Genomic DNA, 12021 nt, shown 5'->3' on the forward strand with positions numbered 1-12021 from the left:
GGCGGGTTGCTTGCGCAGTTCTTGTGCATCCCTGGCTCACATCTGGCGCAGGGCTCACGCGATTCCTGCGCATCGCTCTCGACCTTCCCTGGTGCGTCCCTGGCGCACATCTGGCAGGTACCCCGCGCCAAATGCTGTGCCACAACCTGCCTAGCCCTGCGGGAACCTGTGTAGAGAATGAGGACTGTGCACTGCCTCTGGCCAGGAGATCCTGGGAACCTTGAGAAGCTTCTTTCTTAGGGCTCTGTGTGCTAAGAGCAGCAAGTCGGGTCTCAGGACCTCAGAGGAGCTGGCAGTGGAAAGAACAGGTGGAGGGGTCCTAAAACCCTCCAGTTGGTGGGTCCTGGAGAGAGTGGAGGTGCAACACAGAGAGCATGCTTAAAATTGAGAGTGAGTGCGGGTGTGGTTTGAGCAGCTCACCACCTGCTTCGGCGTGTTAGAGGGTCGGAGGCAGCTTGGGCTTGATTCAGGGGGATCCCTCGTGGATGCCCGGGTGTCAGACCCGCTGTGCCCGCCGTGCTCTGGGGAGCACACGCACGTTTAGAGGTAGAAACGAGTTTGGGGGAAAGCTTTGGGTGTGAGCGTCCGTATCCACAGCAACTCTTCACTATCTTCACGCCAGCTCTGCTCTCTAGTGGAGGACTGAAGGGCGGTGGATGCAGGCACGGGGCTGGAATTTCACGCTCCTGGGATAACTTGGCAAACAGCCGCCGGAAGCCAGGGGCAGCTGGGCAAATGGCTCCAGCAGGCTGACGGGCGGGAGGTGATGGATGGCGAGCTAGGAAGAGGAAGGGTGGATGTCCATCTGCAGCCTTGGGAAGCATCGGTGCTTTACACCCTCAGGCTCAGCCCCCACGGGGCTACCAGCATCTCTTCACCCACTTGACTGAGCACCAGGGGCCAATCGCAGACACCACACATGGTGGGAATCTGGAAAATTGAGACCGCGATTTCACTGAATCCTCCATGTGGACCTGAGGGCTCTTCTAAATCCCTCCTTAGCTAGAGAACAGACGCGTTGCTACTAATGAGAACATTTTGTCAGGATGAGACTTTGGTCCCCATTTGGAAGATGCATATAGTGAGGTGCTGGGAAGTTAATTGCCCTTGATCCTACTGCGTGAAACTGGAATAACTGGAATTCAGTTCTTCTGACAAACTTGTAGCTATTAGTTCCCACACCTGCCTCCTATGTTGTTAACCTTCCAAGCTCCACTGAGAGGGGGGATCAGGGTCAGACTTGGGGAGCCAGGATTCCCTGCCTCCGGAATCTTGCCCTAGAAGACTGCACTGCTGGGGATGGAGAGGAGCACACATTCAAACCCCAGCAGAAATGAACCATGACATCAAATTGCCCTCAACTTCCTGTTCATATTAAGGCTATTTTTCCCTGGTTCCCCCCACCCCCTATCCCTCTCCCTCCATCCACCCCCATCGATGACCTCAATGCAAATACAAGTGGGTTGATCCTGCTGAGTGTTCTAGGTTATAGACGCAAATGGGTGACACAATCCATCAGATACTGAGATCTGTCTCCTCATTGGTTGCTCAGAGCTCCTGGACCCCCGCCCAAACCCAGAGCGGCGGGAATAAGAGCAGCTGCTGGTGCTGGGAGGCAGCAGAGCCACTGCTCAGCTCAAGGGTCCCTGCCACATCCACGGTGCCATCGGACACCAACACTGCCACAGCTGCCACCGCCTGTGCTCCGAGCCACCGGCTGCCTGCAGACAGGTAATCCCGAGATTCCTGCTTGGCTGGGTGATTCTCTCTCCTTCTTCTCTCCCTCTTCTGCTTTCGTCTTTCTTGTGGCTGCTCCCCCTGCGTGCACAGACTACTGTCTGGGTCTCCTCATCACAAAATCTCTGTTACTCTGCAGTTCATCCCAGGATCCTGCCCCAGGTAACACTGGACAGTCTCATGGCCTATGGACGTTTGAACTGTAGGTTATGGCATCACTGTTCTCTTTCAGAGGCGTCATGGGATTCTGGAAGTTGTCCCCGTTTCTGGCTATTGGTCTCCTGGTCATGTATCAAGCAGGCATCCTACAGGCTGCACCATTCAGGTAAGAGAGTTCTGCTGGGAATGCACTCCCATCTTACTCTTAACACCAAACAGTTCTGTCTCTCTTGTGCTAAAAGTTTAGCCCCCAACTCTCAGGGGGAAATCGACATGGGACTCATGCCCTTTCCACTAGGATTTGGGGTGACCACATCCTCAGAGGACTCACAAAAAGCAGGAAGCCTGGCTACTTATCCAGGAGAAATGGCAGACAGGGACTCAGAACCTCCATTGTGCTTGTGCTTTGCTTGCTTGTCTCTGTAGGTCTGCCTTGGAGAACCCACTGGAATCTGCTACGCTCACTGAGGATGAAATATGCGTCCTACTGACTGCAGTGGTGAAGGACTATGTGCAGATGAAGGCTCGTGAGCTGCAGCAGGAGCAGGAGACTGAGGGCTCCAGGTGAGGCTCACCACCCTGTTCAGCTCAGGGCATCCCCTCCCTCCTGTCATGCCCAGGAAGGCATATCCCAAGAAAAAAGAGAGAACACAGCAGGACAGGAAGCCAGCACGCTGCCCCTGTTCACTTCAGCCTAGGGTCCAGCTTATCTCAGTCTCCACTGAAACTACAGGTCACACAGAGAGACTATGGTTAGAGCACACGTAAAAAGATCCCTTTCTGAAAGCAGTTGGGGAAGGTATGAAGTCCCCCACTCTAGAAATCGGGCTGGCAGGACTGGGGGTGCTTCCAGCGTTGGAGGAGTTAGGACTGGTAAGTGTGAAGCCAGAAGATGGATCCCATATATCTCAGGAAACTAGAAATTTGGTTTCTTGTAAACCTGCACGTGGCCTCCTCTCCTATTTCATTACACATTTGCAAGGTGAAGCCAAAGGCCATGCAGAAGATGGGGTCAAGTAGGGCAGGGTCCAAAGTAGGTCTGGGGTCCTTAGATGTGTAGGATTTGTGGAGACGCACATGTTGTCCTGGGGCCAGACCGTTCGCCAACATCACCTCCCAGAGTCCCCTGAGCTTGGAGCATGCTCCAGCCCCTGATTTGGCCCTGGCACCACCAGGTCAAAGGCGAGTGATGCACATGCAGCTACCACAAGGATCTCACTACACTGCATGAAGAACTGATGCAGTGCAACATGTGGAAAGTCAGAAAAGGCCACCTTTCCCCCACTAGAGTCCTTCCCCATACTGCCCTGGCTTGGCAAACTAGATTCTCCTAATGGAGGATATATGAGCTGCTCTCCTGCCTGCCCCTAGAGCTACCACTCAAAGTGGCCCTCCCTGGTCCAGCCTTCTGTGCAATAGCCACAGGGGGCAGACCTGGTGCTTGGTACCACCTGGCATGTCTTTTCCCTGCAGCCTGGACTCCTTCCGAGCTAAGCGGTGCAGTAATCTGAGTACCTGTGTGCTGGGCACATACACACAGGACCTCAACAAGTTTCACACGTTCCCTCAGACTGCAATTGGGGTCGGAGCACCTGGCAAGAAAAGGGTCCTGGCCAGCAGCTTGGAGAGAGACCACCGCCCTCACATTGGCATGATCCAGGATGCCTACTAATCCCCTCCCTCTGCTTTCTAATTTCTTTCTTCCTATATTGTGATACGTGTGGTCCTCTCTGGTTGCTGGTATCAGTGGCTTTCTTTGTGGCAGTGGATGTCTGGACCCTCAGATGGGAGGAAAGCAAGATGTTCAGGCCAGAAGAGAATCACCCAGGAAGAAATGAGAAGTGGGGCTTGAGGTGGGGGACCCCTGTGACTCCCCTGAGGAATCGCAGCCCTCTCTGAACTGCTTGTGAATGTGTTGGTCATTGGGGGAATAAAAGGATATTTATAAGAAGGCATGAGTGGTGGTGGTTATTGCTATGGCCACACCACAGGATTCAGGGTTTCAGGGACCTGTGCTTAGGAGTAGCCTTAGCCCAGTGGTAGCTGGATCCGGGGCACAATGGGCAGTCCCTGTGGCCAACCTGAAGTGGGGGAACAGGAGCAGTAAGGAGCAGGTAAGCACCTCTGGGACTCAAGGCTCTAAAGTCTCTTCATCTTCCAGGTGAGTCTCGGGAATTTTTTTATTTCTAAGAAGGGATATTGGGTGCCTTTGAGTGGGATGTGGCTTCTAGACAATCCTTGTGTTGGGGTCAGTGTGGGGACATAATTCTCTCTGTGTCATAAGCCTTGCTTGAATTTTAGTTTATTTATACAGGAAAGAGAAACTGTTATAGCTCTGAGTTCCATTCTCACTCACCCAGAGCCACTTTGGGGGTGCTGACACCTCTGGGAATGTGTATGAGAGTGATCATGGCCTTTTCCCCAGCAGCCTATGTATTTCTGCAGTGATAGTTCTGTTTAGGGAAAATGTGAGGTTAACTGGTGCCTCTCAGAGCAAGAATTTTACCATGACTATCCCAGGGGGCAGATAGGATCTCTCTTTGACAGCGTCTCACTGATGGGCCCCTTTCTTCCATCCTACAAATCAGCCTCACTGCCCAGAAGAGCTCCTGCAAGGATGGCCCCTGTGTGACCAACCGTCTGGAAGGCTGGCTGGCCAGAGCTGAGCGCATGGTGAAAAACACCTTCATGCCCACCAATGTGGACCCTGAAGCCTTCGGGCACCAGCACAAGGAGCTTGCAGCCTGAGCAGTGACATGACCCCAGGAAGAAGGTGATTGCCCTTGTACTGTCAGATGGGAGGATGGAAATCTGGGAATTGCAGGGGTGCAGTCCACACTGTAACCCTCTGTGGGCCAACCGAGTAGAAAAATCCACAGGGAATATGCCCACTCCAGTGTCTGGGGAGAGAACAGGCAGTCCCAGGAGCTGAAACTCCTAGAATCTGGGTTCATTCCCCTCCAAGTTACCAGTATTTCCCTGTGACAGTGAGATCATCTGCCAGAAAAGACAGATCTGTAGATTTCAATGACTGTCCCCTGCAGTTACAAGTGATCATTCTATCCTTTAAAAGGTAATGACATCCTCTGGGTGTAAACACTATACTGTCAGGTACCCCCGATTTCAGAGCATACTCCTGGGATCAAGAACTGAGTTTGCCTTCTATTAGCTGTATGCCCCCTGCCCAGATGCTGTATTCCAGTGAGTTCCCCCATCTGTGAATCAAGGGCAACAATAGTACCAAAGGCTGGTATTGTTACGAACAGTCAACGAGATAATAGATGTCCATATTTTCACAATTAATAAGTTACTAAATTCTGGCTGTGATTTTTTTTTTGCAGGTCACCATGAAGCGAACTCTACTTCTCTTAACTTAAAATGAAAACAACTTATAGAATGCAGAGCATGGAAGACACATACATATGCATGCTTACTATTAAAACATTGTGTCTTGTTTGAAATAAAGTAAAACTAAATAAATAAACTAAATAAAACTTAAATAAAGAGAATAAAATCATTGCAATTGCCTGGTGTGAAATCTTTTTGTACTTGATGACTTGATGAATACAACAGCCTATCTCATTGGATTATCTGGTAGCAAAGATGGGCCCTGTCAGCCAACCTACAGATGTTGGCAATCCTGGTAAATATTGGGGAGGGGGGGATGTGTAAAGCTGCCTGGTGGGTGTCTGGGGGGCCCATGATCCATGCTGAGCCTGCACAAAACTGTTTGAAGAAATGTTGTCACTGGTGAACTTCATCATGATAAGAAAGGGTTTTTGATCCACTTAAAAGGCATCCCTACTGCTATTTGTGGTGTTTTTCCCAGGAAAGCCTAAAGACCTGTGAAGGCTTTGTTGACCAGGGTGATCCATGAAGTAAATGCAACATACTTGGGGTGGGATGGGTCCTCAGTGTCCTGTCCTTTTGGCTTTTAGGATAACACCCTTAATGGAATTAGAACTCTATACATCTGAAAGGCAATTCCCCTTTACCTTCAGAGCTCCCTGGTCCCCAGCACCAGAGGTTATCTGTGTAATTCCCCTTGACTCAGGTTTGCCTTATCCATCTCTCCCCATCCTGCCCATAAGCACCCCTCCTCCACCCCATAGCCTGCAAAGCCCTTTACAAACAATGGCTCAGAGTCTGAGATGCAGTCACAGACCAGCAGGCCTGGAAAGGTCATCAGGTGTCACCCAGTCCAACTTTTCTTATTCTCTGGGGTGCTGAGAAGAAAAGCATGGTGCTCAATACGCTGCGATATGTGTAACAGAGACATTCCCACACCCAACGAGTACTCATCGAGTGGCTGCTATTTGGTGGACGCTATTCCAGGCACCAGGACTACAGCAATGAACAGAAGGGACCAAACCTCCTGCATTCGAACTGCGGGAGATTAGGGGGACATGTGCTGTGGCGTCAGAGATGTACTGGATGTACTGGAAGGAGTCTGGGATGTCCGAGTTTAATGCCTGACCTGATGTAGGAATTTCCCAGACTCAGCATCCCTGGCATCTGCTGGGACTGTCAGTAACATGCTGCTGACTGCCTCCCAGGATGACTGTGTGGCCAGGTTCACTGGTGGATGGTCAGTTAGGTGAGGTAGTTTACTTGGAAAAGTCACCCCCTTCTACCCATCGATTCTAGTTATTTCCTCAGGAGCCCATAGAATTATGACCCTCGTCCCCATTCAGTCTATACTCCACACTGTCACCCACTGTTGCTGTAAATCACCCAAATGTCTCCTTTATGCAGAAAGTACTCCACTGACTGCCCATTCCATGGAGTAGACACCTAGGGCACTGCAGTGACTTCTGAGGTCTACACCAGTCTTCCCTCCCCTCCTCTCACCACCACTGCCATGACCTGCCTGGCTTCATCTTCATCTTCCCTCTCATACACTGGCCTTCTTACTATTCTTCATCCCCACCCTTTGGCACCAACCCCCTCATGTTTTTGCTCTCGCTGTACCTGTTGCAAAATGCTCTCCACTCCATGACTCCATGTCCTCTAGATCATACTGAAATGTCATCTATTCTAGCCATCCTTTCTAAATTGTACCTCATCTTTCCAACACACCCTAATCCTCTTCTCTGCCTTATGTTTTCTCTTTACCACTTATTACCTTCTATATATAAATAAAATAGATTTTTAATGTTCATTTAATTAATGTTGGTACCCCATTCCATCAATAATATAAGTTTTACATGGTCAGGGATTAGTTATTTTAACAAAATAATGTTAATTTCTGAATTACCAATACACAGAACAGCATGACTGGCACAAGGTATCACTCAAATATTTATTTATTGAGTAAATGAGAGAATGGAGTTATGTCTTCTCTTTTATGGTCATGGTCAACTCTCAGGTCCCCTCTTGGCCTGATTTTCTTCAGGACAAACTGTCCAAGGGCCTTCATCTCCAGCAATTCAGACACCTGGACAGTGAACCGTCCAAATGTCTGGATGCTGCTGCAATGGCCACCAGTTATCAGTGACCCTGCATCCTGCCTGAAGACCTCCACCAGGCCTCATACTTTGTTTTCAGCACCCTTCTTGCCCTACAATGCTCCTCCTCCAGGTTCATCTGACCAGCGTTTCTTCCTCCTATGCTGTCAACAAGGCAGACAAGCAAGGTGCTCTCTAGGAGTGATACATTAGACTAGGTAAGTAAGTTTAAATCAGAAGGGGAAATAATTGAGAAATCACTTTAGTCTGGGATCCAAGGTAACTTCACCAATACTGAAGCTAATACTGCATTGAATTCCCACCAGCACTCTGGATACTTCTCTAGAGCTGACTCTGAGCTCAGAGATTAAGAGTGCCACTAAGGAACCTTCATACCTCAACATATGGTATACTGGCCCAAAACCCTAAGAACCTATGGAAGGAGTGGGTAAGGAATTAAAGTACAACGTGGACAGACAGAAGCCTTTTGGTTGGCTGGAGCATCAGTTTTTACAACTCAAAATCCACACGGGCCTTTGTAGCAGAACAATGTCTTTTGGTATAAGCCTCATGCCAAACACTCAGAGCTGGAGGATATATGCCTTAGCTGAATGAATTATCACTCGCAAGTCTTCACTATGCTATGGTAATTTACATATGCTTAGTCTTGCCATGGCCCCATGGTAGGTGGAATGGACATTCCCGTCTCTTGATTTGCAGTTTAGCCAAGTAAGTTGCTTAGGCTGATGGGATTTGGTAGATGTGGTATAAGCTGAGGCTTGAAATGTGTTTATGTGGTTAGGTTTTGTGCTCGTTATACTGCCATTACCCCAAAAAGTACAGGCTTAGGTGTCTTTTGACCTTTTTGCCTGGATCCCAAAATGTGGTCTAGATCCCTGCCCTGCAGTCTAGACCCACATGCAGCCAACATTAGTGGAGACTGTCCTTAACCCCTACTACATGCCCATGACCAAGGAGAGTTAAGTATTTGCTTTTTCTAGCCACATAATATTTATGTAATATTGCCATGGCAAAAGCTAACTGGTACATGTGATTCGGGAATGTTATAAAGTGAAGGTGTCCCCCATAATCCATGTGTTGAAGCTCTCACCCCCAATTTGACTGTATTTGGAGATAGGGCGTTTAGGGAGCAGTTAAGATTAAGTGAGGTTGTAAGGATAGGATCCCGATCTGATATGACTGCTGTCCTTATGAAAACACAGAGAGATATCAGACATCTCTCTTTCCCTCTCCACGTACACGCAGAGAAGGGGCCTAGAGGGGACACAGTGAGTGGATGGCCATTTGTAAGACAGGAAGTGAAACTTCACCATATAGAAACACAGATGGGACCTTGATATCACTTTTCCAATATCCAGAATGAAAGAAAATACTTTTCTGTTGTTAAGCCACCCAGCCTGTGCCATTCTATAATGATTGCGAGAGCAGACTAATACAGGGGTCATTAGTTGATGGAATTATTTTTAGTATCACAGCTTGTTTTTCTTCCTATTGAGATTTTGGGCTTTATGTCAATTTGCTAAATATCCAAATTAGCAATTTTACTTTTTTCTTTTTATGAGTTCATTTTCATTTTTTCTCCTTAAAATCATCTGAAAGAATGTTCATTTTGTTTTGGTTCCAATCTCCTGCTGCTAAAACTGGATAATCTGTACCATAGATAATGAAGTTTGGTTTACTCATATAATAGATATATACAACACACATAGAACAGTGAATATAGATATCTGTATCAATCTGGATAAATCTCTTATATAATGTTGAGTATAAAATAAAGCAAGTTTCAAAGAACACATCCCAGATAATACTATTTGTATTGAATTTAAAACATGTATAGCATTACTATACAAAATCTATGGGGATATATATATATACATATATATATATACAGTCATTCATAGAAAGGATAAGCATTACATTTTTTTAAAAAAGTAATTTTATGCGGTCAGAAGGAAAATTCAATTAGAGGAATATTTAGTCAGCACCCAGAAAGATTTTGTTTTATTATATAAGCTGGGTAGTTGGTATATATGAATTGTCATGATATTTGTGTTTAGTAGGAAAAAATTTCAGTTTTTATATTTTTATATTACATATTTTAAATTAAGGCAACTGTCATAATTTTTTAAGTATGAATTTTAAATACCAAAAGAAGACCTGTTCTGTTCAATGCAAAGCATGAAAAATATCCCCAATATATACAATGAATGCATAATTGAGTAGAGATGGTAGTAATAAATACTCATGTAGCTTTCATACTGGTATATTAGGGTTACCAATTCAGATCCAAGACTACCAGGTTGCATTTTTTTTTCAAGAATCCAACAATGTTCTTTCCACGAGAGAAACATTTAATACAAAAGGACTGAGAATTGATTAAAATAGATGAATAGTAAAAGATATGTGACAAATATGAATAAAAATAGTAGAGTAAGTTTGTAATATATGATCACAATATAATTCAAGGCAGAAAACCTTAAGAAAAAATGGAAAGGTGTTATTTGATGGGAAAAGGAACCAAATGGCAAGATATTTTGGTATAGACACACATGCATCCAACAACATGCCCTCAACTTATGTGAAACAAAAACAGATAGAACTGCTGGAGAAATATGTGTATCAAGAATTCTCGTTATGGAATGAATGTACCCCACAAATAAGCCATTAGGTTTAGGAATCACCTCCAAATGCCTGGTTTAATGTTGGCTCTGTAAATACCCCATGACAATATGATAGGTTTGAGAAAACAGTGTTTACAACCACAAAGATGTAATAAAGTATATCAATAAAAAGATTATATCTACTTTTCTAAACCCATTCATTAAATAAACCAACATGTCTCACATTGATTTCTAACACTATCCTTATATGCTGATCTCCTTCTGGCCTGTCTTTTCTCCTCCATTGAGAATTGTCTAAGTACTAGTAATATGTCTTCATTACTAGTAGGACAAAGGTACTTCATACTTCTCTTTTTCAAAATGCTCCTGGCAATTTTTACACATTTATTCTTCCAGGAGAAAGTTAGACTAATTGTCAATTGTTTTTTTTTTAATCCTGTTTGGATTTTAGTTGTGACTGGGTTTTCCAGGTACACAATTTTGTCATCCTTATATAATAGTAAATCTCAGTTCATAGATTTGTTCTTTTTGTATCATGTACAACTTCCTGACAATGTTGAGACACAAATGATTATAGGTATCCCTGAAGATGAAGGCTATTGATTTCAAACACAGCTTCTTTATCATCCTAAGAAAGTGTCTTTCTTCTTATTGCATACCAAGAGAGAGTTTTTAAAATAAATGAATATTAAATTTTATCAAAGTATCTTTTGGTACTAACTACAGAATCTTAGGGCTTTTCTCCTCTGACTTACTATACGATAATACATTTCCAGGCATAGAATCTAATAATAATTAATATTTCTGAGTACTTACTACATGCTAGACTATAGTAAATGCTTCACAGAATTAACTCTTGTAATCTTTACAAGGATTGCTTAAGTAGAGAGTATCATAGATCCATTTTATGGGTGAAGAAACTGTGATACAGAGACATTAAACAGGTTAACCAAAGCCATTTGGCTATCAGATGCATATCAAGATGTAAAACTATTCGTAGGCTATCTAGCTCCAGTCGGGTGTCTTAAATCACTACACTGCTTCTTGATAAACTCTACTTGGTCAGAAAATATGTAATAAAATATACTTCCAAATTCAGTGTGGTTGTGATTTATTAAGGATTTTGTACTACCATTGTGAAGTTTAATATTAGGGCTATGCTAATGTCATCCAATGAGTTAGCAAATTTTTGAATTTTTAGAGTTTCACATCAATGTAAAAAGCATGAAACTCAGCTCAAGGCTTTATATAATTCAACTGTTAAACTTTCTCACATAGTTCCTTTAGGTTTAGGTTTTCTCAGGGAGTTCTTAAGGTTTTCAGTTTCAGCTATACTTATTCTACTCTATTGTTATACTATTTATTTTATTCTATCTATTCTTGTTTTACCTATATTTCCGTGAAATTTGCTATTTTGAATTTTTTTGATGTGTTAGCAAATTGTACTTTCATTTTAATTCAAAATCTTCATATTTGACATTATATCTTTCTTTTCATTCTGGATGTGGTATATCTGCATTTTCCCTTTTCGTTTCCCTCACTTTATCGGAAATTTCTTTTTAATTAAACTTTTTAAGTAAGAGCTTTAATATTAATTTTTCAACACTGCTATCTTTCTTCTCTTTAATTCACTCCTTTCTTTGCTGATCACTTATTCCCTTCTCCCACATAATTGTTGAAAACTTTATTGAGCTGGTCTCTTCCTAGATTTCTGAGTTGAATTATTAAATTAAACTGCACATATTCTCTTTGTCTTACTTGCATGTAACCACTTCTTCCCACCCCCTCTGACTCTTCCTGATCCAGGTCTCCATCATGTTTGACATGAACTATATAACAACAACCTCCCAACTGATCTCCGTGTTTCTACCCTTTTCATATAGACACTTCGGAGTGATTCTTGCCAAATGTAAGTCATATTGCTTCTATCCTCTGCTCGAAACCTTCCGCAGATTCCCCATCTCACTTAGAGTCAAAGTCAAAGTCTTCAGGGTAGCTGAAGAGGTACTGCATGATCTGACCCCATATCATTTCTC

At 44.3% G+C, this 12021-nt stretch overlaps 1 protein-coding gene across 1 annotated transcript; it reads left to right on the plus strand.

Annotated features, from left to right (window-relative positions):
• Window positions 1-1647: 1647 nt before the first annotated feature.
• On the plus strand, window positions 1648-5409 carry LOC121476616 (calcitonin receptor-stimulating peptide 2). Its single transcript, XM_041730717.1, has 5 exons — window positions 1648-1731; window positions 1970-2062; window positions 2323-2460; window positions 4485-4669; window positions 5238-5409. Exons 2-4 carry the CDS (start codon window positions 1977-1979, stop codon window positions 4642-4644), a joined length of 384 nt encoding a protein of 127 aa, XP_041586651.1. The 5' UTR covers window positions 1648-1731; window positions 1970-1976; the 3' UTR covers window positions 4645-4669; window positions 5238-5409.
• Window positions 5410-12021: the final 6612 nt, after the last annotated feature.

Source organism: Vulpes lagopus, chromosome 15, assembly GCF_018345385.1.
Source record: "Vulpes lagopus strain Blue_001 chromosome 15, ASM1834538v1, whole genome shotgun sequence".
NCBI classification, from domain to species: domain Eukaryota; kingdom Metazoa; phylum Chordata; class Mammalia; order Carnivora; family Canidae; genus Vulpes; species Vulpes lagopus.